This window comes from Exophiala bonariae, assembly GCF_035927105.1.
Source record: "Exophiala bonariae strain CCFEE 5792 chromosome Unknown scaffold_17, whole genome shotgun sequence".
Taxonomy (NCBI): Eukaryota; Fungi; Ascomycota; class Eurotiomycetes; order Chaetothyriales; family Herpotrichiellaceae; genus Exophiala; species Exophiala bonariae.
The window spans coordinates 39,904-67,294 of NW_027042492.1; the positions used below are offsets into that span (position 1 = coordinate 39,904).

At 50.0% G+C, this 27,391-nt stretch overlaps 10 protein-coding genes across 10 annotated transcripts; 6 read left to right on the forward strand and 4 right to left on the reverse strand.

Annotated features, from left to right (window-relative positions):
* Nucleotides 1-751: 751 nt before the first annotated feature.
* On the forward strand, nucleotides 752-2,313 carry LTR84_003626 (uncharacterized protein; the record flags this gene model as incomplete). Its single annotated transcript, XM_064847210.1, has 5 exons — nucleotides 752-922; nucleotides 975-1,425; nucleotides 1,484-1,887; nucleotides 1,935-2,234; nucleotides 2,290-2,313. 5 exons carry the CDS (start codon nucleotides 752-754, stop codon nucleotides 2,311-2,313), a joined length of 1,350 nt encoding a protein of 449 aa, XP_064704931.1.
* A 503-nt stretch (nucleotides 2,314-2,816) lies between these two features.
* Nucleotides 2,817-6,438, forward strand: LTR84_003627 (uncharacterized protein; the record flags this gene model as incomplete). The annotated part of the gene is made up of 2 exons (XM_064847211.1): nucleotides 2,817-3,218; nucleotides 3,271-6,438. The coding sequence occupies 2 exons, from the start codon at nucleotides 2,817-2,819 to the stop codon at nucleotides 6,436-6,438; spliced, it is 3,570 nt and encodes a 1,189-aa protein (XP_064704932.1).
* Nucleotides 6,439-6,653: 215 nt separating this feature from the next.
* LTR84_003628 (uncharacterized protein) lies at nucleotides 6,654-8,900 on the forward strand (the record flags this gene model as incomplete). Its single annotated transcript, XM_064847212.1, has 5 exons — nucleotides 6,654-6,657; nucleotides 6,980-7,261; nucleotides 7,388-7,659; nucleotides 7,769-7,871; nucleotides 7,942-8,900. The coding sequence occupies 5 exons, from the start codon at nucleotides 6,654-6,656 to the stop codon at nucleotides 8,898-8,900; spliced, it is 1,620 nt and encodes a 539-aa protein (XP_064704933.1).
* Nucleotides 8,901-9,945: 1,045 nt separating this feature from the next.
* Nucleotides 9,946-11,478, reverse strand: LTR84_003629 (uncharacterized protein; the record flags this gene model as incomplete). Its single annotated transcript, XM_064847213.1, has 1 exon — nucleotides 9,946-11,478. The coding sequence occupies one exon, from the start codon at nucleotides 11,476-11,478 to the stop codon at nucleotides 9,946-9,948; it is 1,533 nt and encodes a 510-aa protein (XP_064704934.1).
* Nucleotides 11,479-11,851: 373 nt separating this feature from the next.
* LTR84_003630 (uncharacterized protein) lies at nucleotides 11,852-13,174 on the forward strand (the record flags this gene model as incomplete). The annotated part of the gene is made up of 1 exon (XM_064847214.1): nucleotides 11,852-13,174. One exon carries the CDS (start codon nucleotides 11,852-11,854, stop codon nucleotides 13,172-13,174), a length of 1,323 nt encoding a protein of 440 aa, XP_064704935.1.
* A 1,197-nt stretch (nucleotides 13,175-14,371) lies between these two features.
* LTR84_003631 (uncharacterized protein) lies at nucleotides 14,372-15,719 on the forward strand (the record flags this gene model as incomplete). The annotated part of the gene is made up of 2 exons (XM_064847215.1): nucleotides 14,372-14,384; nucleotides 14,437-15,719. 2 exons carry the CDS (start codon nucleotides 14,372-14,374, stop codon nucleotides 15,717-15,719), a joined length of 1,296 nt encoding a protein of 431 aa, XP_064704936.1.
* A 2,980-nt stretch (nucleotides 15,720-18,699) lies between these two features.
* LTR84_003632 (uncharacterized protein) lies at nucleotides 18,700-20,511 on the reverse strand (the record flags this gene model as incomplete). Its single annotated transcript, XM_064847216.1, has 1 exon — nucleotides 18,700-20,511. One exon carries the CDS (start codon nucleotides 20,509-20,511, stop codon nucleotides 18,700-18,702), a length of 1,812 nt encoding a protein of 603 aa, XP_064704937.1.
* Nucleotides 20,512-22,134: 1,623 nt separating this feature from the next.
* On the reverse strand, nucleotides 22,135-22,889 carry UBC1 (Ubiquitin-conjugating enzyme E2 1; the record flags this gene model as incomplete). Its single annotated transcript, XM_064847217.1, has 5 exons — nucleotides 22,135-22,274; nucleotides 22,332-22,515; nucleotides 22,572-22,601; nucleotides 22,686-22,731; nucleotides 22,846-22,889. The coding sequence occupies 5 exons, from the start codon at nucleotides 22,887-22,889 to the stop codon at nucleotides 22,135-22,137; spliced, it is 444 nt and encodes a 147-aa protein (XP_064704938.1).
* A 735-nt stretch (nucleotides 22,890-23,624) lies between these two features.
* Nucleotides 23,625-24,905, reverse strand: LTR84_003634 (uncharacterized protein; the record flags this gene model as incomplete). The annotated part of the gene is made up of 1 exon (XM_064847218.1): nucleotides 23,625-24,905. One exon carries the CDS (start codon nucleotides 24,903-24,905, stop codon nucleotides 23,625-23,627), a length of 1,281 nt encoding a protein of 426 aa, XP_064704939.1.
* Nucleotides 24,906-25,596: 691 nt separating this feature from the next.
* Nucleotides 25,597-26,992, forward strand: FEN1 (Elongation of fatty acids protein 2; the record flags this gene model as incomplete). Its single annotated transcript, XM_064847219.1, has 5 exons — nucleotides 25,597-25,609; nucleotides 25,667-25,752; nucleotides 25,803-25,822; nucleotides 25,855-26,416; nucleotides 26,477-26,992. 5 exons carry the CDS (start codon nucleotides 25,597-25,599, stop codon nucleotides 26,990-26,992), a joined length of 1,197 nt encoding a protein of 398 aa, XP_064704940.1.
* Nucleotides 26,993-27,391: the final 399 nt, after the last annotated feature.

Genomic DNA, 27,391 nt, shown 5'->3' on the forward strand with positions numbered 1-27,391 from the left:
GAAGTCGTCCAGAGCCTGAGAGTGTGTCTTGCTTGGTGGCCATGGTTCCGGAAATGACGCGGTGGAGCTGAAAATTCGATATTGGCAACAGCTTCATCTGGGACAGGATGGCCGTCCGGATTGCTGAGTGGTTCAAGAGGCTCAGACTTCAAGCCCGGGGCGGGTGGATCACAAGTGCCAGCCTGCGAGGGTTTCTGGTGGCGTCCGGACCACCTCATGCCCACCTCTGATCATCCACTTTGATCAATCTACAATCCCAAGATGTTCACAACTTGGCCGATCCGGACTTTTCAACCTTTAAGGTTGTCTGAAATTCTCCTGGGCCCAACTCGCGCTTGATCCAGTCACATTGGAAAATCAACGTTTGGGCTAGGGTACCCATGGGTTCAACCCCTCCTCACTTTCTTGACCGTGACTCTCTTGACAGGCACAATGCATCCCAAGTCCTATCAAACTCGTATCCACCATTTACTAGGTAGATCGATCTCTTGCCCAATGCCAGCATTGACATGGTTCTATTCCTGAAGCGCCCAGTCTTGTATAACGTGTTCCAAGTACGAGGTAGAACATTCAAAAACTACTCCTTCTCCCTCTCCCGTGTTCGTGGACAAGTGGTCATTGCTGCTTCCAACTCAAATACTTCGCACGTCCCCCCTCTCCACGTGCTATTAAGAAGTTCTGTTCCAGTGCCGAGGACTATTTCTTCACAGCAACCTCACTCTCTCCCGACTCTGACCACTCATCCGCCAACATGGTTCTCTCACTCAGTTACCGCCGTCCCGTCTATGTTTCACCATCGCGCCAATCTCTCGACTCCGAGAAGGGTGGCCAGGCTGAGTCTGTCACCTCCAGCACCAGCTCACCTTACGGTATCCCCGATGCTCTTTCCTTTGACAGAATCATCAGTAATGGCACCTGCCCAGTAAGTCATCCAGCTTCATTGCCCAGAACAGAAATCTGATCGGCAACCATAGCCTGTGACCATTCGCGAGTTCATGGATTTCCTTCGCTACATTGAATACGATGCCGAGAATCTCCAGTTCTATCTCTGGTACCGTGGTTACTGCGAGCGATTCGCTCAACTCCCGGAGAGTGAACAGCAGCTGGCCAAAGAATGGACTCCCGAGCAAGCTCTGGCAGAGAAGACCAGCGCTGAGAAGGAGAAACTTCCCAAGAAGATTGCTCCCGAGGCTGCTGCAGCTCTCAAAGGAACCGATTTTGACCCTCAGGCCAGAGTCGTCATTCCAGAAGCTGTGCACAATCCTTTCAACACACCACCACGAACACCGTCTGCCACTGATCGTGACAGTGTCGCTCCTTCCACCGTTGGCTGGAGTGAGGACGGTTCCACCTTGCCAGCTGGTTCTTTGAACCACGGACAGAAGACTCAGACCGCTTTCAACGAAGCAGGTACTCTTCAACCATGTATGTTTGCAGACAGAACACCATCAGGTCCCCAACTCACTTCTAACTTTTCCTCTAGTCACCATTCAGCCATTCCGTGAGGAGATCTCTCGCATAATTGCGATCTATATTGCTGATGGCGGAGCGCGTCTGCTTAACCTTTCGGCCAAAGAGAAATCTGTGCTCCTCAAGGCACTGTCTGTCACCACTCACCCTTCCGCTTTCCGAGATGTCGTTGCAACCGTTGAATGGACCCTTCGTCATCAAGCACACCCCAACTTCATTCGTTGGACAATTTGCAATGGCAATCCACCAAGACAAGCATTTGCCCGTGGTCTTGGAGTTGGTGGCATAGTGGCCGGCATCGTTTATGCCATCGTCATAACCTTGAGCTCCGCAAACCGTGGCTGGAGGGCCCTTGCTTTCCTCGGCTTCTTCATTGGTATATCCACACTGTTTGCGGCTTGGAAGGGCATGTGTGTTGTAAGTCGAATCTGATTCCGCCCTCACGGCTTTTGCTGACATCACAGGTTTTGCACGGCATGCACCATCGTCATCTGCGGCCTTGGGAACTTTTCCAGGATTCCGAGACAGCGTCTGCCGAATATGCTTCAGGAAAAGGATCATTCGATAGCGTGGGATCGGGCAACAGTTATGAAGATGAACCTTGGGTCGCACAATACGAAAAACGCAATGTCATTCGCAAGATCTTCGATCGTGAAGTCTGGATCAAGGAGCCCGCTCTTCGCCAAATCCAGGACACCATTTTCGTACAAGCTCTTATCACCGCCTTCGTCATCGGAGCCATTATAACTGCGGTCTTCTTAGCTGTGAGTCTTACCTCCCTTTATCCCATCTCTTCCTCATACTGACCAATCTAACTAGGTCCCTCGCGGTAACTACTTCTGAGCGAGCTCCATAACCTCCGCCAGTCAGTATGATACATATTCTATGATCGCTCTCTTAAGATACCCTTTGTGCAATAATGCGTGGGACATTTATGCGCTTAATTGTGCAGTTTGACTTGCCCTGGCGCCACGGATGAGGACACGCTTACTACTTAAGTAATAGCAAATGTAATGAATGGAAAAATAAAAATGTAAAAAGTGTACGTCGCTCTCGATCTCGCGTTGATCGGGTACAATTCTTAAGACTTGTTCGTTTTCAGTCATCGAGGGTGACCAGATCTAGGCTAGATTCATATCGCATTTTGCGACTAGGGCACCGCTCAGTCAAGAGCGGACACTTTAGGTGCTAAATCACGTGATAAACGCGTCAACCCTACATCACGTCAAGTCACGCGTTTGCCTATGGCTTTGCAGGCCTACCACATTTGAAGCAACCACATTGCACAGTCTCTGTATTACACCGCATCAACGAGCCAGCCACCAGGGCAACCTCTGAGATCTCCAATGGCTTCAACGACCGGTCGTCGGTCGAGAGCCGTGGATTCTGACGATGATGATGAATCCAGACCGAATACCCCCTCGTCCACGGCTCCCAATGATAGCAAGCGGATACGTCGTCCTATTGTCCTCAATCCTGATGAAGACTCGAATGGCTCATATGCTGGTTCAACCTCCGTGGGTCCCTCGCAGGCTCGTCTATCGACCTCGATGGTGCAGAGCAGCGTAAGAGCTGGAGCGAAATACCAGCCGGGCGCAATTGTGCGAGTGAAACTGACAAACTTCGTTACTTATACCTCCGCCGAATTCTTCCCTGGTCCGAATCTGAACATGGTAATTGGCCCTAATGGAACAGGTAAGAGTACGCTGGTCTGCGCAATATGCCTTGGCCTGGGATGGCCACCTTCGGTATGTCTATCCTGAACTTGTCTCTGTCTTAACTTTATCTAACAACGGACAGTATCTTGGAAGAGCCAAAGATCCCAGCGAATTCGTCAAACATGGCTGCCGCGAAGCCACAATCGAGATTGAACTATACGGCCCTCCTAAGCAACGGAGAAATCCCATCGTGGTCAGGACTATAAAAAGAGATGGCAATAAATCTGTGTTTCTACTGAACGACAAACCATCCAATGCGAAGTCAGTCCAAGCCATGGCAAACTCCTTCAGCATACAAATCGACAATTTGTGTCAATTTCTTCCACAGGACAAGGTTGTGGAATTCGCTCAGATGAGTCCAATCGAACTTCTGGCCAGCACTCAACGTGCGGTCGCCGGTCCTGAAATGACGAGAATGCACGAGGATTTGAAGAAGCTGCGGGCCTCACAAATCCAATTTATGAATGAGAACAAAGGCGATCGAGATCAACTTACCAATCTGCAGAACCGTCAGGAAATGCAACGGACAGAGGTCGAACGGATGAGGGAGCGAGCGTTGGTCCAGAAAACACTGGCGTGGCTCGAACTGTGTCGTCCGGTCGCTAAATATGCCGATGCAAAGTCTAGAGCGCGAGAGGCGAAAGCATTGATTGCACCCCTTGATCGAGAATTGGCTCTGCTGAAGAACGCTTCCGCTCCAACTTTAAAGAAGCTAGAAGCGAAGCAACGATACGAGGCACAAGCGAAGCAAGTCAAAACTCTTCGCGCCAAGGCTGTTGCGGACAGTGAACGCAGATGCGATGACCTCACGAAAGCGGTTGAGGCCAAGCAAGACAAAATAAAGGAGTGTGACGATAAGGTTGAGGCTGAAAAGAATAGTGTCGCTGATATCAAAAAAGATATCAAGACTAACGAGTTGAAATTGTCTCAACTCAAGACAAGGAAGAACCAGTCTCCTGAAGATTTTGATGTTCGGGGCATTTCAGAAGCCATTCAAACCGCTCGAGCTAAACGCACAGATCTTGATGACCAAAAGCAAGATTTGACAACTCGTGCAGAGGGGATTGTGGCGCAGGGCAAAGAGAGAAAACTCAAATTGCAAAGCCTTGTGAAGAATGTCGAAAGCCTTGAAACGCAGTCAGGCCAACAAGAAAACAAGTTGAATGCGCTTTCGCGTGACACATTTCAAGCTTGGAAGTGGATCCAAGAAAACCGAGATGATTTCACAGCTACGGTATACGGACCACCAATACTGGAATGTTCACTGAAGGATCCCAGAATGGCAGATGCTGTTGAATCACTGTTGCAGGAGAATGATATCAAAATCATCACAGCCCAAAATCGGGAAGATTTTCTGAAACTACAACAAAAACTGCTGAACGAGAAGAGGCTTCATGATGTCAGTCTGCGCACATGCTCTGCGACTGACCTCTCCCAATATCAAGCCCCACTTTCCGCTACAGATATGGCCAATCTTGGTCTAGATAGCTGGGCAATCGATCATCTCACTGGTCCCCCTACCGTGCTTGCGATGTTGTGCAGTGAAAAGAACCTGCATCGCTCTGCCATTGCTTCTCGAGAACTCACTCAACAACAGCATGACGATGTTGCAAATACGACGGTTATGAGTTATGTTGCCAGCCGCAAAGTCTATCAGTTCATACGAAGAGCAGAGTATGGATCAGCAGGTAGCATGGCTCGAGTTCGAGACGTACGACCAGCTCAACGATGGACTGATCAACCTGTCGATCAGGGAAGAAAAGCAGCACTCCAGCGCGAGATTGCCGAAAAAAAGGGCGAGCTGAATATCATCAAATCCGAATTGGACGGCCTCAAAGAGCAAACTCGAGAGACTCAAGCAGAACGAGAAAAGATTGAGACAGAGATTAATGAGCTCGTCAGTCAGAGAGATGCAAAGCAGAACGCTCGGAAGGTATGGCTTGGCCTGGATGAGAAGATTCAAAGCACCCAGGCGAAGCTTGCGGATTTACAAGAACAGTTCGAAGGATTTCGTGGACGAGTCATGGCTATTCGAGCTGAGAAAGACCAGCTCATGCTGGAGAAGGCTGAAATTATTGTAGAATTTGCAGCCGCCACCAAATCTCTCAAGGAAACGATGGCAAGTTTACTTTTGGCCGAAGTGCTCTGCATAGAAGCCTCATCTGATGTCACCGGTTTGAGATCACAAAATGAGCATATTGTGCGCACCATCCAGGAGAAGGAGGTGGAACTTGCCGAAGCAAGACGTGTTTCTGCCCAGGAGAGGAAAATTGCGGAACAGATCCTCGCAGAAGTTTATCGAGTGAAGGCTGAAGCCGAGAGATTGGAGGAGGAAGAGGCAGAACCTGGACTGGTCAAGATAATGGAGCAAGTGGGCGGTGTTCTAAAGACTGAAGAGAATTTAGAAGCGGAGATTGATTCGCAGAATGCCCAACTAGCACTTACGGAAGGTGGAAGCGCAGGCATCATCAAAGAATTCGAGAACCGTGCCAAGCATATCGAAAATCTCACTGTCAAGTTGCAGGAATCAGAGAAACAGCACGAAGATCTCACGAATGGTATCAAAGAGATTCGAGACCGATGGGAGCCGACCTTGGAGGGATACGTGGACAAAATCAGTGCCGCATTCTCTGACTCCTTCGACCGTATCGGGTGCGCTGGTCAGGTGGCAGTCTTCAAAGCCTCTTCTGATGACCCAGCCGATTGTACGGAAGAAAATGGCGGCATGGACAATGGTCTAGACTTTACCAACTGGGCCATCCACATCAGCGTTAAGTTCCGTGAGCAAGAACCTCTGAGTCTACTAGACAGTCATCGTCAATCCGGTGGGGAGAGAGCGGTCAGCACCATTTTCTATCTGATGGCATTGCAAAGCTTAAGCAGGGCGCCATTCCGAGTTGTGGACGAAATCAATCAAGGTATGGATCCCCGTAACGAGCGAATGGTGCACGGAAGAATGGTCGATATAGCAGCGGACGATGGTGGCAGCCAGTACTTCCTCATCACGCCAAAGCTCCTCAATGGCTTGAAATATCGCAGAGGCATGACCGTCCTCTGTATCGTCAGTGGTGAGAATATGCCAGCTGCACGTCAGCAAGACGACAATGGGCATTGGGTTAGTGGGCCCAAGATTGATTTCCGAGCGTTTGCGAAGAGGGCGCGAGAGTTGGGCTTGGGAAATCATGTCGAACACGGCAGACTCATTGCCGGCACAGCGACGAGTCTTCGGTCAGAGATTGACGCTTTTTGATTATCAGCTTTGCCCAAAGCTACGATGTACAAATGCTGTTATGGAAATATGTCTATGAATAAACGAGTTGTATGTTCGATACCAGTTTAGACAGCACGCTGATCGTTCCTCAAAGAGGTAGAAAGGGCCTTGAAGCCGAGGCAATAAAGCAACCACTGCACGTTCAACCACCTTCAAGTTCTCCACATTCTCCAATTGCAACATCATCATTGCCCATGGGTCCTTTTCAACGGCCGATCTAACCGATCAGCCTACATATGACCGTGTACTTTGATTATCATTCTCGACCATTATTGCTGTCTCGGCTCTAAACTTAGGATACACAGGACGATGATACAGAAATTCAACACACAACAATAACGGGGTACAAAATGGTGCTTTTCAAATCGCCCCATGCGGATATCGACAGTGAGCTTGCTTAATCCATCCCCTTCCCCTCACCCACTGAGCCTCGCTCGCTCCATTCGCGGCGTCTGGTACCTCCTTACGTCTAGCTCACGTCGCGACATTGCCAAAAACTAACCATCTGAACCTCTCCCAGTCCCGTCGGACATCACAACGTGGCAATGGGCATTCGAGCCGGGCGCCCACTCACCGCTGTACAACCAATCAACGTTGCCGTCGCCGTCGACGCCGCAGCTGGCCGGGTATGTCAACGCTGTGACGAAGGAACGTCTCAACTGGGACGCGGTCAAGACCAAAGCCACGCAGTTGAGCACGGCGCTGATCCGGAACTATGGCCTCACTCCGGGCGACACCGTGTCGCTGTTCAGCACGAATACCATCTGGTATCCCGTCGCCATGTGGGCGGTCATTAGAGCCGGTATGTTGGGTTTCTCTTCAAGTTCTGGGCAGATCATCTGATATTGTCTTCCTTGGGTGGACATTTGTTTTGGGTCTAATCCAGAAGTAAAATCAACATTCATGAGTATCTGACGAGATTCTACAGGCGGCCGCGTGAACGGCGCTTCACCGGCCTACACGGCCGAAGAGATGACACACGCACTGAAGACGGCGGCGTCCAAGATCCTGATCACACTGCCGTCGTCACTGGACGTCGCGTTGAAGGCCGCTCAAGACGCGGGCATCCCCCAGAGCCACGTGCTTCTCCTCGAGGGCCACGCCGACGGCTTCACTAATATCCAGTCGCTCATGGAGTATGGGGCGCGGTTCGAGCCCGAGGAGTTCTATCGCATCCCGCGTGGTAAGACGAATGCCCAGGTGTGTGGGTACTTGAACTTCAGTAGTGGGACGACTGGGTTGCCGAAAGCGGTGTGTCTTGATTTCTGTATGCTAGGAGTTCGTCTTTTGCTAATGATCCCACCGCTAGGTCATGCTGTCGCATCAGAACATCATCGCGCAGTGTCATCAGCTGAGGCAGTTACAAGCTGGAGGGTCGTATAAGATCCTTGCGGTCATGCCGCTGTTTCACAGTACGTTGTGTCACATTCTCAAAGGTTGAAGCCTTGATTTTTGGCAGAAGACTGACACTTTGATGACCAGTCACTGGGCTCGTCCGATTCTGCACATATCCTGTCTTCATGAATGGAGACTCGGTAATGCTTCCTTCGTTCTCGATGAAAGCAATGCTTGACGCGATTGTGGAATTCCAAATCAAAGAGCTCATTCTTGTTCCTCCCATCATCATCCGTCTGGTGCGGGACAAGATCGTGGACGAGTACGATCTACGGCACGTTGAGCGATGGTCGTCCGGCTCCGCGCCGATATCGCCTGAGATCATCGAACTGCTGAGAAGGAAATTCCCCTGGACCGGCTTTCGACAAGGGTACGGCGCCACGGAATCGACCGCGTGCATTTCTTGCCATCCTCCAAGCCATTACGACTATAAATATGCAACGACCGGCGGGATGTTGGTCGCAAATACGGTGGCGAAAGTAATGGATCTGACGACCGGGAAGGAGTTGGGACCAGGAGAGACCGGAGAGATTCTCGCGCGTGGTCCGCAGATCGCCATGGGATATCTGGGGAACCCAACCGCGTCGGCCGAGACGTTCGACCAAGATGGGTTCTTCCACACAGGCGACGTGGGAAATATCGACCGCGAAGGCCTGATTCACATCGAAGATCGCATCAAGGAAATGATCAAGGTCAAGGGCTTGCAGGTGCCCCCTGCCGAGTTGGAGGACTTACTGCTCGGTCATCCACAGGTCGAAGACTGTGCAGTCCTCGGGATTCCAGATGATTACTCCGGTGAGCGGCCCAAGGCGTACGTGGTGTTGAAGAAGGGCGTTGAGCCTACCGCCGAGATGGGAGTTCAATTGTTGAAGTTCGTGAAGGAGCGCAAGGTTCGGTACAAGTGGATCACCGAACTAGAATTTGCGGATGAGGTCCCCAAGAGTCCGACGGGGAAGTTGCTGAGAAGGGTGTTGAAGGTCAGAAATAAAGAGGAGGGCAGGAAGGGGGTATGGGTCAGGGACGAGACAGAACGCGCGAGACTATAAAGAAAGAATCGGCATGGTGGAAAGTGCTTAGACAGTAAGTGAGGTTCTCCAAAGGCTTAAATACTATACGTGATAAAGATGCTAGATACTTAGGTAGCTTGAAGGCTCCGAGGCCGAGACAATCATATTCAGTGTTTACAATAATCACTACTTACAGACAGCAAACAAAGTCTTATGATCGATGCCCACAAGGCTGCCAACCTCATTGGTGGCAGCGAGAATGAACTGAATTTCTTTACATATGGTGGTCCTGGGTACTGGGAAGACATACTGCTGAGTCTGTGGCTGAAATGGCCCGGACCCCACTGTATCGGGTCCACCTGCGGCGATATGGGCACCAGCTCCGAAGAAGTCGAGAAGTGTATGGGTTCTGTACCAGACGATGAGATTGCGAGGACCAAGGGATTTCGTGCTTGAAGTGTGAATTCATACCGTGGACATTTGATTCTCGGGTAATTAACATGTGATCGAGACACTTTCTGCTTCGACAAATTCTTCTGTATGCTATGTTGAGGTCACATGAAGTGTATTTCGACACATATCCCGTCTCCTGCAGTGTAGCATGCCGCGGTGAGAGGCAATCACTCATCATAGCTTGAGCATACCATTGATGATTCGTTGCAGTCGAGACTTCTTAAAATGGACCTTTCCTGCTGCTTCATGCCTGATTCCTGGCTGATGCAGCCATGACAGCAGTATGAACCGCTGAGCTCTATCGAGGCGGAGTGTTCCGTACATTCTCACTCGCCAATTCGTAGGCTGTAGGATGGTGTTGTCTCAACCCTGAAGCCCAAGCTTACAGACACGTAGGGCGTGGCTGGCCACGAAAAGTAGGCTTGAGCTGATTCAATCATTTGACTGGTAAGCCAATGGGCTCTGTCCCAGCCACAGCAAGTATTGGAGCCAGCGCCCGCTGATGGTGCCTACCCTTCTCGGCGGTACAAATACGGATTACTGAAGAGGTAAACCACATGAGAGGGCCCGGAGAAGTGGGCCCAGAGACTCCTTTCTCAGGGGGACTCTGTGTCTCACCTGTCATCTATCCTCACGACGAACTTGAGGCAACGTCATACAGCACATCGGTGCGTATAACGTACTTCGCCGAGGGCATTGACTCCAGCTGTACACCTGTGCCCTCATGAAGAAGACTGCCCTCGGTCTCTCCATGAGGGAATAGGAGTACACTGCCCTGAATAGGCTTGACAGGATACGCATTCATGCTCCCCTCCCTCGCACTGGGCAAGAAGAACGTCGTCTGTCCAGCCTCGAATTCGTCATTCAGATAAATGAGGAACGTGAAGAGCGAGGACTGTTTCGCCTCTGGAGGGGATGAGTCATAGATATATTTGTCGGTGGTGGGATCAATTGATGACGGCGGCCAGGCACCATCGATATGAGCGCGGTATTCGGCTCCCGGGACGTATCGGTAGACTCTGAAGCGTCTGTTCAGGCCACGAACAGTCTTTCCGTGAACCTCGGACGGGACGAATCGTTCGACTCGCTTCCACAGCTTGCTGCAGAACGATGGGTCGGCGATCCAGTAGAAATTGTGCGCTAGGATACTGCTCTCCTCGCCTGGTGCTCGGATAGGTGCGTCAGGTGTAAAGCCGATCACTTCTGCCGCGCTGATGATGTGGGTGCATTCTTCGGCGGTGAGAACGTCTTTCAAGAGGTGTAAATTTGGGACGATCGAGTGTCGGTGATGTGTTGTTAGAGGTGGTGTGCTCGAGAGGGATATTGTGTCATTCTCGCAGGTGTATAGGATTGCAGGATGGAGATTGGCTGGCTTTCGCTGAAGACCGGGCGTGGTGTCAATAATGCGGAATTGAGATGTTGTATCTTTGATGGTGGTAGGGAAGATGCTGCGATCAAGAACTCTGACATATGTTGGCTGCCTTATTCTGGTGCCCCTCATATTCCACTCCTTTCTCAGTACTATCGGTCGCTCCACAATGAGGTCTTGCTCGATTGTGTAGTCGACGGGACCCGTGACTCGTAGAACAGCATCGAGGACCTCGAATGAATGATCTCTCTCGATATTTCTCAACACGTCCACAGTCTCATTCATCTGCTCGTTCACTCCACTCACGACATCCAGATCTCGGACCCACCGAGACAAAGCCCCCAGTTTCGGGGTTTGATTTCGAATCCGCATTTCTGCTAGCAGAATTCGAGCTTCAGTGTAATCTTTGTCTGCTAACGCTCCACTGATACGTGATGTCAAGTTCGCGTCGACTTGGGAGTCACGGTCAGTATGGCTTACTGGAAGAGGATGTGGAGAGCACAAGGACCCACCTGTGGCATTTTGTCCAGTCGTACAAGCCTTGCGAAAATTGAACACAGCAGTACGTAAATCCTTGCAGTCTTTCAGCTTGATGATACTAGCATTATCTGCAAGTACATTGAGTGTATCAACACTGATTTCGAGGTCATCTTGTGTCAGTCCCAGGTCATTCAGAGTCTTCGGGGTTGACGAGCCGTCCGGTGGTGGGGTGGTGATAGAGGCGAGTTTGGTTTTCTTGACGCTTCTGTCGTTCTGCGGCACTTGTAATGCTCTTTTAGCCTTGTTCTTCGCCATGTTGATGCATAGACCAGGATTGAAACCTGGCTTGAGAAGCGTACCATAAATGTGCTTCGGTGTTCACGATGTGGAATGAAGTTGGTTTTTGATCTGGTGGCGAACGGTGACGGCCTTGGCGCCAAGCATTAGATCTACAGGGTCGCCTCGTCGCTTACTACACCAGCACTAGGGTAGTCGCGCGATCCGAACTACGAGTAGGAGTATCCGTAACTTGATTGCTGTACCCCGGTCGAGCTGTGAAACCTGGGACGATCTGACACGGCTTAAAAGTTGGCCTTTAGATCAAGGCTTAAAGTCAACTTCAAGCCATCTCCTGAACCCCCCACGACTTTGAAAGAAGAAATCATCATCGAAATGGTGGTGAAAAAAAATGGGCCCAAGCAAGTGCGAATCAGTGCCATACGTCAAGAAAGAACTGGTTCCGCTCGAGTCCAAGATCAGTTTATTGTCTACGCTACACCAGGCGGTTGATAAACCGACAAAACAGGTAGCTGTTGTTGGGCGCAGTACTGCTCCGACTTCAAACACAGAACAAAAGATCTTGGATATACTCAGAAGAAGTTTGCAACCATTCTCCGACCGGCTCGACCCTTTCGCTGCTTTGCCGATCAGTCTGGATCGATTCCAGGAACATCTGGTTTCCTTCTACCTGTTGTATTATCCCAAAGTTACATACGGTTTCAGCCCACGACTTCAACCACATCCAGTGGCCAGCAATTTTTCCATTGCATTGACCACTCCAGCCTGTTTTCAGGTCGCCTTGGCTCGTTCAGCATCTTACCGACTTTCACTCAACAAGTATGTCTCTGAACCGGAGAAGAAATCCTTAGAGCTGGCGGTGGTGCGTCATAAGGGGGAGGCGTTGAAGATAGTCCGTTCGCTGAGCATCAAATCCAACCCCAAACGAAAGGACGATTTGCTGGCATCCATGATAAGCCTAGGAACATTCGACCGGCGTACTGGATCCACCGAGGCATCGGGAATGCACTATGCAGCGGTGCGAAAGATTCTGAAGTCCACTGGAGGCCCACTGGCTGTCAATTCTGTACTGCTCTCAAGAGTTATGTGCTTCTTTGAGTGCATCTATGGGACCAGCCCGGAGAGTTATATCTGGGATGAAACAGACCTTACCAGGCTTCTGAATGGACTGAATCGGTTCTTGGGTAAGCTGTGGGAGCTTTGGAAATCCTTGTCGGCAATCAGGGAATTGACCAACCGGCCATTGGTGTCTCACCAATCGGCACCTATTCATTCATTCTGCTTACAGCCGGATTCGACGCTGTTATCCTTGGTGGAAAGACAGCCACCCCCGGGAGCAGAGATTACACAAGCGCGGCGACTGGAAATGGTATTTCAATTGACGTGTCTTTTGACCTTGGCCATGATAACGATGGACTACGCCGATGACTTTCGATCATTGCAACAATATATGGACAATCTCCACAAGACTATGCATGACCTCCAGCTGGCGGGGCAGAGTTGTAATAATGCGATGTGGCAGATTCAGGTGAATGATCATAGCGAGCCACATAGTCGACGAATCTGGCGCGCGGCGAGTTATGCTTGGATCATGAAGCATGTCTCCTATAATGTCCAGCTGACATTGAAAGATTGGCTGCTAGGCTTCTTTACCGGGAAGCCTGTTGGCAAAGCATTTCGATTGGACAGCTTTCATTTCAGTTATGCTAGTTGATGACAGACGCGGATTTGACAGAACCTTGACTCCTGGTTGATAGACGATGGCCGGTCACGTGGCTATCACGTGGAGCCCCGCCGGATGCTTGGAGACAAGTTGAGCCAGCTGTTTTGCGGCGTGATAACCAAACAGCATCTGTTATAATATATAGTGAATACCAAGATCTATCATCATTGAATGTCCGTAAGTGTGATAGGGACACAAGTGTTCCGCCTTCCGCCACCTTTTGGGAAAGAGGAAGCTATTAAAAGCCATATCTGAAACGCAATCATTTATCGATAGAGGCAGACACGCCTATCTTAGGGGAGATGGGATGGTGATTACGAGTAGTTTAGTGGAGTCCGAATAGAGAAGGGGCGTCTCCGGAACCTGCCAAAACAGCGACCGGCAATGGGGGAGGTTCCAGTTAAAGCAGGTACCTAAACCTTGCTTGGTTAGTGGCCCAAAAGGTAAGATGGTGGGGCTTAAATGTCATGTTTCTTGGGCAGGGCCTTTCTTTGTGGGCACCTGCCACCGAGCTGCTGGTACGAATCAACTTTGGATGGTACCTGATCATCTCCGCAGCAACCCTCCAACTCCAATTCCAACTCGAACTCGAATTGAACAACAATCATCAGGATTCGAGGGACTACCGAGTATGAAGAATCAATGTTAGCGTCTCTGAGCTGAGTTGTGGGAGAGAGACCGTAAGTCTCAGTCCGTCCTCGCTAAGCCTCTGACTCTCCCTCCTTCGCATGATGGCCAGTGCGTTCGGATGCCACCATGACACCAGAGCCTAGCGCCCTGAAGAAGTCGGTGCGGTTGGTCCAAAGAGGTGCTCCCACCCTTAATTTCTCATTCATGCGCAGCCATCCACCACCCTTTGTCCACTCACCTTACTTCTTATCCTCGCCTTGTCCCTTCCAGTTGACCTCCTCTTCCTTTCCACACCCTCCCGTCCAAACTCTCGAGAGTCTGGAATGCAATAATATCAGACTCATGCGCGCACAGACGTCTTTGTGTCGCCTCTCTCCCGAACGATCCCAAGTCCCACGAGGACTGATCTCTTCGCTCATCATGGACTGACCCCCTTGCGTCTGTGCGTTCGTTGATTCACCTATAGTCACTCTTTTCCCAATATTTCCCACATCGTGGACCCCTCCTTTTGTACACTCGTTTGACTTACTACGCTCTTTAACACACTCGTTGAGAAATATGGCTTCGCAAGGTACGTTGAGCTGTTCCCGACCAGAACAACACCCAGCTAACAGAGACTCAAGATGGCCTTTCGACCATTTATGGTGTACCAACCAAATATATATCCCTAATCATCCTGGTCGTTCAGAACTCCACCCTTGTTCTGACGATGCGGTATTCTCGAATCCTCCCTGGACCACAATATTTGAGCTCGACAGCTGTGGTCCTCTCCGAACTCATCAAATGTATAATATGTCTTGCTATTCACCTTCGCGATCAGCAATCCGTTCGTGGCTATTCAGAGCTGCCTACTCTTTCAGATGATGCCTCTCCTTCCCACAGCTCTTCATCTTATACCATCCGCCAATTGGCCACCGACATCTTTTCTATCAAGAGCGGCTTCCCAAAGCTGCTTGTACCTGCAATTCTCTACACCCTCCAAAACAACCTACAATTCGTTGCAGCTTCCAACCTCGATGCCGCCACTTTCCAGGTCACCTATCAATGCAAGATTTTGACAACAGCTCTGTTCGCGGTTCTGATGCTGGGTCAATCTTTGTCGCCCAAGAAATGGTTGGCACTCTTTGTCCTTACGGCTGGAGTCGCCTGTGTTCAAATCCCTTCCTCTTCAACAGCTACTCCTATCAACGAGGGCAATTATTCTTTGGGAATGATTTCGGTGGCTGTGGCTTGCATATGCTCTGGATTCGCGGGCGTCTACTTCGAGCGAGTGCTAAAGGGCGGCCAGTCTACATCTATCTGGGTGCGCAATATCCAACTTAGTGTTGGCTGTTTGGCCATCGCCTTGTTTGGAGCCTTCGCCTGGGACGGCCAGGCAATTCGTACAAATGGCTTCTTCCAAGGCTACAATCCAGTCGTCGTTTTTACGGTCTGTGTTCAGGCAGCAGGAGGACTAATTGTCGCCATGGTTATCAAATACGCCGACAACATCCTAAAAGGCTTCGCCACCTCCCTCTCCATCATCCTCTCGACAGTTGCCTCGATTTTTCTGTTCAATTTCGTTCCTACGATCTACTTCTTGTTCGGGTCCATTCTGGTTTTTGCTGCCACCTATCTCTACAGTATGCCTGAGAGGGCGCCAGCCGTGGAAGAAATTTTCAATGATTCAGAGAAGAACCCAATTCTTGTGGTTGACGATTATGATGCTGATAGCTCCACTGAGCATTCGAAAATCAAGAAGCCCTTCCGGGACGAAAGTGACCTTGAGTCTGGTGATGACGAGACTTACGATTCCTCAAGCATATACGAACATGACGATGGGACCAAGAGCCGCAACTTTTCACCTTCCCTCATTCAGCAGCCCACGATGGAAAAACAAGTTTATTCAGAACTGGGATCTGTATGATTGATTGATTGATTGATTGACGGACCGACCATTGGGCTGAGGGAGACCTGAGGCTGAACATTCTTGTGGAGCTGGAGTAGAACCCAAACAGCGACAATAACCTGTACGAGAAGAAGCCCGAGTTTGACAAGGTTGGAATGAACGAATTTCAGGAAAAGAGAGAATCTCTCTTGGTTACTATCTAAAGGAGTTATTTAGGATACCCACCAATTCCACTGGTGTTCTCATAGACTTGTTTTAACAATATATTGGACAACAGATGAGATTTTGAATTAGGTTAGATTGCTGGAACCAGGTCAAATAGATGGGAGTTGAATTGAGTTATCAATATCAGTTTATTATCGCGTTTCTTTATATTCTCAGAATCAGTCCATTGTATCGTCGTTGGATATGCTGCTCCTTGACTTGAGGCTCGTATAGAATATATCTCGGGCACAAGACCCCGTGAATAAAAATCTCGGTACCGAACAGTCCAAGCTAGGAGGAGCTGCTGCAGCATTCTTTCTGCACAACATGCATATAATCTCATCTCCTCCCAAAAGAACTGCCACGATGATGGCATCGCCGTTCGCTAAACCCGCAGCGAAAAAAAGACCAATCCAGACCTCAGATTCACGTGGACCACAGTTTCCGCGCGTCCAGAAACCTTTTATGGTTTATCCGTACATCACATCAAGTCCATACATACATAACGGGACCCAGAAGGACGACACGTTTGACCTTCGCACCGAAAAAGCAGGGTTGGTAGAGGACATGAGACGGTTTGACCCAGTACGAGGTACTCGGTAGTGAGAAAAAGCTTGACTCGGTCATGGGTCCATGACCTCCGAAACACTCTACGCGCCAGGACCTTACAAGTCACAGAGAAGTGGATTCGGCGCGCGTCTTTCATTTTGTACCTACTCGTACCTAGGTATGTACCTATGTACCACTCCACTCGGAGTGCATGCCTTGTCCGTCTGTATCTGACCAGTGACCACGTCATGGTATCATATGGGGAGGACTCGTAATCTCGCCGTGGTAGAGTCAGGGTTGCGCGCGGGCACTCACTAGTTAGTTCACTACCTAGGTACCACCTTGACTCACTTCCTTCCCCCCTCTCCTCTGAGACGTGAAGCCTTGGCTCTCTGGAACGATGCGTTTCAACAGTAATCTCGCACGAAAGAGTCTGATTGTGAGGAGAGACATGGGGGTTTCTTCCTCGAGTCTCGAGTCTCGACCGATCCCTGCATCCATCCAGAATTCCTGAGGCTCTCGAATCTCTTGAGTCTTGAATCTTGACTGGCAAGGGTGACGCCTCGAGGTCTAGACCAGGTCGGTTCGCTCGCTTCCCAACCACGTCAGATCGTCTCGATCTTGCAGTGCTAGCCGTCGCTAGGAGCTCAGAAGTACGACGAGGTTTGATATGTGTCCGTAAGTGGCTTTGATAGGCATTGATAGCCTCGTCGTTCCGCTCTGGTCCTCCCGTAGCATTCCGTTCCGTTCAGGGGAGGAGACGGAGACGCAACGGATCTGGGGACATGATTGACACTCCGTCTCCAGTATCAGACCTACGAGGAGGTAGTGGATGAACCTGTCCATAGGTGCCGCTTGCTCTGCTGCGTTGTTGACGAGTACTGGTCCGACTTGGGATTTATGGTCGTCTTCTTGCTGGCCCTGGTTTGGTGCGTTGGTCATGATTCAAGTGCGTGTGAGTTCACGACCTCTTAGTTGGTATTCATCTTCAGGCTGGGAGGCAGGCAGGCAGACGCGAGGCTACTGGGGATTTTTATCCTTCCCATTCGTCCTTGGTGAGGCTGGTTGACACGTACTTATTTATCTCTGTATACTCGAATTGAAAACGATATTGGTGAAGGCGAGCAGTTGGTCGTTTCCAACACTGGACGAGGTTAACCAACAACAATAGAGAATATCACAGTTTCGCAATGTGGAAAAGAATATTATGGGAACAAGAAACACATTCTTTTTTTTCGCCGTTTTCAAAAAGTGCTCATTTGATTTCTGTATCTATCTCTCCCTCTCTCTCAATTCACACAGATATTTCCCATCCATCTGTCTCGTTTCTCTCTGGGATCTCTCTCCCTACGTCCTGGCTATTTTCCAACTCAAGAGTCAAACATGACGGTGAAATGGAGGGAAAGAACCGAATTATTCGAACCCCCTTGCCGTGTCAGATATTTGCTCCGAGGGATACATGCTCATCAGCTCGCCGCGGTGGCAAACAGGAAAAAACAAAGAATGCTCAAATGCATAGTGTGGTATCATTCTATAGGGTGGGTTTCGATGGTGGTGTTGGGTGGATTGGGTTTTGTTCGGAGGTGAGGGGCGGGTTTGAAGAAGATGGTTGGACCACATCAAAGGTAATACAGAGTGAGGCAAGATGGTCGAGCTGATGAGAAGAGAGAATCGCCTCCTGCTTGCCTCTCCTTTCCCACATCTGCCGAGAAAGATTTGTTGCCCTTTCCTCCACTTCAACCCCGTTTTTGGTCTTGATTCATACGTGCCCTGTGACGATGAATTTGGAAGAATCCTTCGCCTTTTCTGGCCCGCTCCTCCAGTCGGGGGGTCATCCGGTGTGTAAATTTCCGTTTCGCAATGCAGTAAAGTAAAACAAGTGACAAAGAACAAGTATTGAGGTAGGCTGTGGTTCTCTCTTTCTTGTTCAGGTGGAGTGGAAGAAAAGAAAAGAAGCTAGTCATACATCAACAACAGCAGTGGTAGCGACAACGATGGCGGATGAGGTGATCAAGAAAACATTCTCTCTCGGTCACCAACCCAACCGCATTCCTTCTAACTGCTCGTCCAAAAGTGAAGCGAAGAAGAAAGGAAACCATTGTACAAGAAAGGTAGATAGGTAGCTGAGAGAAAGTGTGGGACGCTATCATGACATCGTGAAAAGAAGAAGCATTGGGGTTTCGGAGATATGAGATCTCGTGCCACGTCCAAGCCATTCGTCTTCTTCGGTTTGATTTTGGGGTTTCTAGAAATTCTCCTTGCCCCAGACGAAACTGAAGCCTTTATCACCCTCGGAGTACATGTTGCACTTGATGTGAAGCTGAGAACCCAAGCCCTTAGGACCGCAGAAGAAGACACCAGCCTCACCAGGAGAGTGTAGTTTGCGGATGGCACGGAAGACCATATCCCAATTGGGGCGACCAAAGTTGGTTGGGGTGCGCAGACCGGTGACGGCATCGGTATCGCTGCTGTTGAGCATGATATTACTGGCATCCGATGCAGAGATCTTCGCTGTCAGGTAGGTGTGGATCTCGATATTGTGTGCCTTATCTTGCGCCTCGATAGCCATCAATAGCGACTTGAACCATTCCAAACTACCGAAGTCACGACAGATCCAGAAGAAGTAGACCTTTCGCAGTCGGGTCTTGCCTCCTGATCCGGTGCTCATGCGATACCAGATACTCTTGAGAATACTGGCGAATGGGGTAACACCAATACCAGCACCAACGAGTACTGCGGTTTCAAACTTGAACACGTCTTCCGATGCGGATCCAAATGGTCCATCAACGTAGATTCTCGGAAGTAGTTTCGTCAGACCACCAGGCGCCATGGAGATAACCTCGGAGCGTTGTTTCTTCTCACCACCTCCTTTTTTGGCTTCTTCACAGCCGAGAGCTTTACCCAAAGCTTTGGTGAAGTTACCCACCATACGGACGTGGACAGAGATGTAGTCTTCCTCAGGGGCGGATGTGAGGGTGAAGGGGTGATATTGCCAGATGGAAACCTCAGGACAGCACAGGAAGATGTACTGACCAGCACGTGTCTTGGTCTTTTCCTTGTGCATTTGGATTTCCACAACGTTACTTGGATGTTGGATGACCTTGGTCACATAAGTCTGATGACGACCACGAATCTCACGAAGGATTCGCTCGAGGAGATAGGCAAAGCCACCAAACATCCAGTACTGCCAGAAAACACCGATCCCGGCGCAGAAAGGTGCCACGTCGGGCTTGATCATGCAGAATGCGCCGTGAATGGACCACATGACAAAGAAGATGATGAACAGATGATGGACTGACCAGAAGCGTTCGTAATTTGCTCTTCTGGGCTTTTCGATCGCGGTGAAGAACATGGCCATCAAGGCAATGAGCATCACCCAGCCGGTCCAGCCGGGTCCAGTGAGGAAACCGAGCTTCAAGAAGCCAACAAACCCGATCTTGGCGTTGATGGCAAGTTGTCCAACGTTCTTGATATGGGCGAGAGTATGAAGCCATGAGAAGAAAACGATCGAGTAGGCGACCTGTTTGTGGAAAGTGATGTTCTTGTCAAAAGGAACGATACCGTTCAGCGGAGTCTGCCGTAATAGCGAGATGAGTGTTCGGCAGACAGGGAAGAGGACGAGGGCAATGTCGAAATGCAGGACCAGGGCGGACGATCGAGCAGTGGCGAAGGTGAATCCGAATGTCTTCCTTGGACCTGACAGTGTGTCCTTTAGTTGGTAATGTAAGAAGCCGAAAGTGAAGACGAAGGCGTGAACCAGCACAAAAACGCCAACCACCATGCGCCTCGAACCTTCGTTTACCATCCATCGGTCGAGTCGTTCTCTTAGGTTGAGGTCCCGAGGAGCCTCGCCACTGACCTCTCCAGAGAGGAGCATCCTCGAGAGAGGAGTTGATCTTGTTCGCTCCATTGATGAGGTTGTTGATGATGTGTTCGATCTAGCCAGTGGTTTCTCGACGTAATACATGGCTGCATTATTATGTGTAGTAGTGTTGGACCGTCCCAGCGGCTTGTCGTAGAAGTGAACTGGTTCCGGTTGCGCGGCGTAGTAGTCCATGGCGGCGATATGTAAATGAAGGATCGCTGGGTTTCGACGCCTGACACGGATCCTCCACTTGCTCTGGCCAGGTCCACCGTCGGTTGCGTTGCTGCGGCAAGTTGATCAAGTTCGAGACTGTCCACCAAGGTACTTGAAACGCCCGCTTGACACAGTATCAGTCTCGACGAAACATTCGCCTAGCGTTCCAATACCAAGACGTACCTTGATACCGCTTGTGATAATGAGTAAGATTGCTCCAGGCAAAGCTGCTTGTCAGTTGAGAATCGAAACAATGCCAGTTGTATGGTGAGATTTTGATCGATAACCACGAGGTCTGAATGGAAACTGCGCTCTACGAAGACGATCGACATAAAACAAGAAGAGAAAAGATCCCTCTGGACAGGGAACAGTGGTCTACAAGAGTCTATCCGTACGGGGAAGCCCCTCGGCCGTCTCGGCGCTTGCGAGCGACATCATGGCCCATAGGCATACGTGGTATGCTCGAGGGCTGGTACGCTGTGATGGGACCGAGGGGCTCATGCACAGAGAAAGGGGCAAGCAGCAGTGGGCGGGCCATCAAAGCAACGACGGTGGTTCGACACCGGACAGAACAAAAGGAGCGCTGACCAGAGAAGAAAAACCCACATAATTGGGTCAGGAATCGAGGTCCAGACGCCGGTAGAAGAAGCTTTTGAATCTGTGCATTTGTTTGGCAGCAAAGGAGAAATGATTTGCGGTGCGTACAAAGTGGATGGAAGTCGGACTGGTTGGGGAGGTGGCTGGTGAAACGCGCCAGGGGCTGCTTGAACCCCCCCAGACGTGGTCCACGGGGGGCACAATCCTGGTTGCCACTCGGCCTCCTGGTTTCATCACTGCAAGGCTTGCAGTCTTACCCTCGTACGATACCATCTCATCTGGCCCAGCTGTCAGTCTACGAGTACTCGTGCTCCTTGCAGTGCGTCAGTCCACCTGTCGGCTGCATCATCTACGAGTAAGGAACCATCCGGCGCCTGCCCAAAGTTCCAACACGTGCTCAAGGCTTGCAGTCTCGAGTGCGACAATCGGACTCCGGTATCTTCATTCCGATCCGCCTTCTTTATTGGTTGTTCCCTGGCCTCGAATCACTGCTACGGAATGTGGTTTGCCTGCCTAGGCTGGGCAAGGCGGTTGGCTGGTCTCATGTTGGCCAGAGTGCCATCTGATCTATTCGTGGTCACGGATCGGCAGCAAGCATGCATGGTTTCGTGCGAAATCTGGAGTACGAAGTCTGGGCTCTGGATCGCCTGTTCACACAAAGGCCAAGCCAAGAAGGACTTCCAAGTCTGGCAGAGTAAAAGCAAATTGTTCAAGTTATCCCTAAACCACGCCCATAGTGTAATGCATCATAATGAGTTCATTCCAGATCGTGTCGTTGGATTTGCACCACCGCCCACAATGATCCTACGCCCGTTTCTCCCGTAACTCTCATTGCGTCGGTGTCGAGATGCTTGTCCCCACGACCAGCTTCGTCGTCCGTTCTCTAATGTAGGTTGATTTCAATTGGTCAACTCATCGCCTGAAGCCTCAATCCACTGTATCGCACCCATGCCCAAAAGTGATGTTTAGCAGCAAAGCCATGACTTTCCCATTCTCCCGATTTGATTAGATGGCAAACTTCCGTGTCCATTCCCTAGCAGTTGCTTCGTAGCGGGCACGATCGGTTTTGTAGACGTGAGCAATCTCTGGAACCAGAGGATCGTCGGGGTTGGGGTCGGTCAGCATGGAGCAGATGGATAGAAGAACTATCCGACAATGGTTAGCACTTTGGGGCTGCATATACCAGGATGAATCAAGCATACCTTTCGATATTGTCAAAGCAGGGCTCCATTGGTCTCGAAGAATGTCCAAACAGATACTGCCATTAGAGTTGATGTTGGGATGATAGATTCGAGTGGTGAAGTTGACCTTTGGTGGCTTGAAAGGATAGTCTGTGGGGAAATGGATGGCCAGGAAGAAGACACCACCTTGGAACGGACTGTCGCCCTGCAGAATCCGTTAGTTGAGGAACAGACGCAGTTATGCTAGAGTGGTTGACTTACAGGACCCATGATGGTTGCTTGCCAGTGGAACTGATTCAAAATGTTAGTTGTTTTGACTTTGCTGAATGTGCCGCTTGCCTTGCAGTGGCGGGATTCCAGGGAACTCCAACGTACCAAATCATCTCCCATGGGACCGGCTGAGCATGATGAGGGAGGATCACTGTAGGAAGAACGATTAGTACCCTGATGGTATGGGCATGTCTGGCCTTATCATGACATGATCAAGAGAATCCGCTTGAAAAAGGCCAGGACATTCGAATCATGATCAACTCACCGTCCGAGATCTGTGAGCTCCTTGTTGATTCGCTTCAAAGCCATGGCGGAAGAAGTAGATTAAAAGTGGTGGAAGAGGTGATGATGAGAGTGAGGCGGCGGTCGTGGTGATCAAAACCTGATTCAGCGTGGGGCTGCGATCTGAGTCAAGCGTGAGGGAGGACTGAAGTTTGAGTGTTATCGATGCGGCAACAAACTCGGTCTGAGATACAAGTTAGAAGGAGGAATTATTGCAAGAGAAGAGCACAGGTTGAAATACCGAATCGAGTGAAAAGGTGTAGTATGGTGGGGTTGACGAGGCAGGCGGCGGTTGTGTAGTGGTGATGGTTTAAGGACAAGGACAAGGAAGGACAAGTGACGCTCAGGCGGACGCAGGCTGAAAGAGAGGAAGGAATTAAACGGCCAGTGCACCACTACTGAGGCTTGGCGAAAAATGCAAATGGAAGTTACGAGATGCCTTCCAAGGGCCGATTTGATGTGAATCAGTCATTGTTCTTGCCTGCTGACACCACAACCAATTGGCAGTGGACTGGGCTTCAATATTTCCCACTTCCGCCAACGACTTCGCCACCACTCCCACGCTTTTCATACTTTCAAGTTCCGGAAGATACCCAGGCATTCTGGTCGCCTTCTTCTGGAGTTCTGACAAAGCAATATATACATCCAAGTTGCGGCAAGAACTACCTCTACGAACAATTCCGCCTTGTATTGGCACCAAATCCATGCTTATTTACAATCATATCACTTTTTCTCTCGCTCCAGCATGCCCATCGTCTTAACTTATACAAATGCTTGCAGTCCAGTAATGGCCCGTCCCAATATCAGTGCATGGATGTCACTCTGTCCCTCGTACGTCTGAGTCACAAACAAGTTGGACACGTGCCTCCCAATGTGATACTCGTCACTAACCGCATTGCCGCCAAAAATCTCTTGCAAGTGCCTTGCGTTTACCAGTGCTCGGTCACAGTTTTGTCGCTTAATCATTGAGATCATCTCCGGTGCCACTTTGCCCTCGTCTTTCAGTCTGCCTACCTGATACGCTGCAGCTAAACCAAATGCTGCATCGGTCGTGGCATCGGCGAGCTTCTTCTGCACCAGCTGGTATTTTGCGATGGGGTTGTTCTTAAATTGTTTTCTTTCCAAAGCATATTCGCGGGCTCGACTGATGCAATCTTCAAGCGCGCCCATTGTGCCCCAGGCAATACCGTATCGGGCAGAGTTCAAGCAAGAAAATGGTCCCTTGAGTCCTTCAACATCGGGAAACATATTCTCCTTTGGTACAGGGCATTCATCTAGCTGAATCATACCTGTTATCGATGCTCGAAGCCCGTTCTTGTCCTTCAATTGTGGTGTCTCCAGGGTTCCCGGCGGGCAATGCTCCCGCTCAACAAGGAAGCCTCGGATCTTGCCCGTCTCTTGCAACTTGGCCCAAACGAGAAGAACATCGGCTATAGGAGAGTTCGTGATCCATGTTTTGGCTCCCGACAGCGAGTAGTAACCTTCTTTTGTAGGATGGGGTTTTGCGGTTGTCTCCATCGATCCCGGATCTGACCCATGGTTGGGTTCTGTCAGACCGAAACAGCCTACCAGCTGGCCATTGCCGAGTTTCTCCAGAAACTTATCCTTTTGCTCTTGTGTTCCAAATTCATCGATGGGCCCCATGACGAGTGAGCTCTGAACAGACATTGCTGATCTGTACCCTGAGTCGACTCGTTCAACCTCGCGTGTAATGAGTCCAGCAGCAACACTGCTCACACCAGCACACCCATAGCCTTTGATTGTGGAACCCAGCAGACCCAATTCTCCCATCTCTTGCAAGATTGTTTTGTCAAAGTCTTCCTTGCGAAATGCTTCTAGAACTCGTGGCAATAGGCGTTCTTGACAATAGGAATGCGCCGTTTCTTGCACTGCAAGCTCTTCTTCTGTGAGAAAGTTGTTGAGGTTTAAAGGGTCTTCCCAGTTGAAAGCTACTGAACTTGAGGCATGTCTGCAGGAAACTGGCTTCGAGGTGAAGCTAGGTCTCGTGCGGGCGAGTTGTCGCCAGACAGAACGAGCTAACATTGTGCTTGTTGGAGGGAATATGACACTCAGACGTATAACAGCAGCCCAGTTCGCAGAGCTTCAATTAAGAGAAGAGATTTGTGATAGAAATCTGTGAGAAGGTTGTAGTGGTAATATTCTGAACAACGTATTTGAGTCAATGATCGGTCTCAACTGGGCCGAGGCTACGATCGCAATGATATGGGGACCATTTTGTACCATCCAAGCCTAGAAACTGACCTCCGACTACCCCTCAAAAACTCCGTGATCTCGCCGGCAAAGTCAATTATGGATGGTGCGCCACCTGGCTGAGTTTCACGGGGGTCGGACAACAAGAGGAGCCAAAGTTCAGGTTCGAGAGTTCTACATGTAGTTACTTACTTAATATACGTGCGTAGGGAACAATCTAGACTCGTAGCATTTATGAAGGACACGATGGAAGAACAATTAGAAGTTACTTCAACCATTCTTGGGGACGGGAGACCTTCCGCAGATACTCCAAATGCTTTGCCAAGCACGACGTCACCAGCAGTAACTCGTAGTATGGGGAAGGACCGCGCGAGCAACGCGCCTTGCATCAGCACTTTACGCGCTCCTGCTCGCCATCATTTCACCACTACAGCGAGAAACCTCTTTTTTTCCCGTCATCACGAAAACGCACCCACAACCATCACGACACATTTGAGAACGGAAACCCGTTGACGTTGCAAAGATGGGTATCAAACGTAAACCTTGCCTGTTTCATTATCCTGTCCTCAACCTTTGCTAATCGTCTCCCTCAGAGTTATACCATGTCATCGCCGAAGAGGCTCCTGATGCCATCAAAACTGGTGAAATCAAGAATCACTTTGGTCGCAAAGTCGCAATTGTGAGTACATCGTTACTGACCACCATACATGAGCTGACACTTGTTTTTAGGATGCGTACGGCTTTGCCCAGTGCCATTCTTCTCCTTGCTAATCAACTGCAGGTCAATGTCCATCTACAGTTTCCTCATTGCCGTCAGATCGGAAGGCCAGCAACTCATGTCGGATACGGGCGAGACCACTTCTCATTTGATGGGAATGTTCTACAGAACGTTGCGCATTGTGGACAATGGCATCAAACCACTCTACGTCTTTGATGGTGCCCCTCCCAAATTGAAGTCTGGAGAATTGGCGAAGCGGTTTGCTCGGAAGAATGAGGCCAACGAGCAGCACGAGGAGGCAAAAGAGACGGGTACCGCAGAAGAAGTAGAGAAATTCTCTCGACGCACCGTCAGAGTGACCAGAGAACACAACGAAGAATGCCGAAGATTACTCAAGTTGATGGGTATCCCATATATCATCGCCCCCACTGAGGCCGAAGCTCAATGTGCTGTTCTGGCACGAGCTGGCAAAGTTTATGCTGCAGCCTCGGAGGATATGGATACCTTGTGTTTCGATGCGCCCATCCTGCTCCGCCATCTGACTTTCAGTGAACAGCGCAAGGAACCCATCCAGGAAATTCATCTGGACAAAACCCTGGCTGGTCTCGACATGGACAGAAATCAGGTGTGTGAACCGTAGCTCATATGAGAGTGCATGTCTCTAGACAGCAACTAACTATCTTAGTTCATCGACATGTGTATCCTTTTAGGATGCGACTACGTTGATCCAATCCCCAAAGTTGGGCCCAATACAGCATTGAAACTCATCCGAGAACATGGCTCTTTGGAGAAGGTTGTGGAGTTTATGGAAAATGACCCCAAGAAGCGATATGCCATTCCTGAAGATTGGCCATACAAGGATGCCAGAGAACTCTTTCTCAACCCTGATGTCCGAAGTGCAGATCATCCAGAATGTGACTTCAAATGGGAAGCACCAGATGTGGAAGGTCTCGTCCAGTTCCTGGTTACTGAGAAGGGATTCAGTGAGGACCGAGTACGGAGTGCAGCACAGAGGTTACAGAAGAATGTCAAGACAGCCCAGCAGTCGAGACTGGAAGGATTCTTCAAGACGGTGCCCAAGACGGAAGAGGAGAAGAAAGACCTGAAGCGGAAACACGAGGAGAAATTGGCCGAGGCCAAGAAGAAAAAGAAGGTGGATGCCAAAACAAAGAAGACGGAAAAGTCCAAAGCTCATGCTTGAAGGTTCTTTGGCAGGCGAAGGGATGATTCGGAGGACCTGAGTGAAGGTGCATGTTGTACTCGTAGCAAGGCGTTGGGGGTATGTGATGAGTCCAAGAGGCTCTAACCACTGGGGAAACTACCAATCAGGTAGATGGATGAAATCTCAGACTGAGAAACAACTGCCACGTTGACGAAGTCCCGAATGATAGCATGAGTCATCAGTTGTTGGGAGACACAGCACCTAGGTACTCGTAGAAGAGTCCAAGCTCGGGTTGTACCAGGTGTGTTACTACTGTGGCCGAGTTAGGCAACTCGAGACAACAAAGATGTCACATGATGATTGCAGGCAAACCCAAAGTGCCTGGAGGCAGTCAGACACGTTGAGGAGTGAAGGTATGCTTGTACGATTCTCTATCAT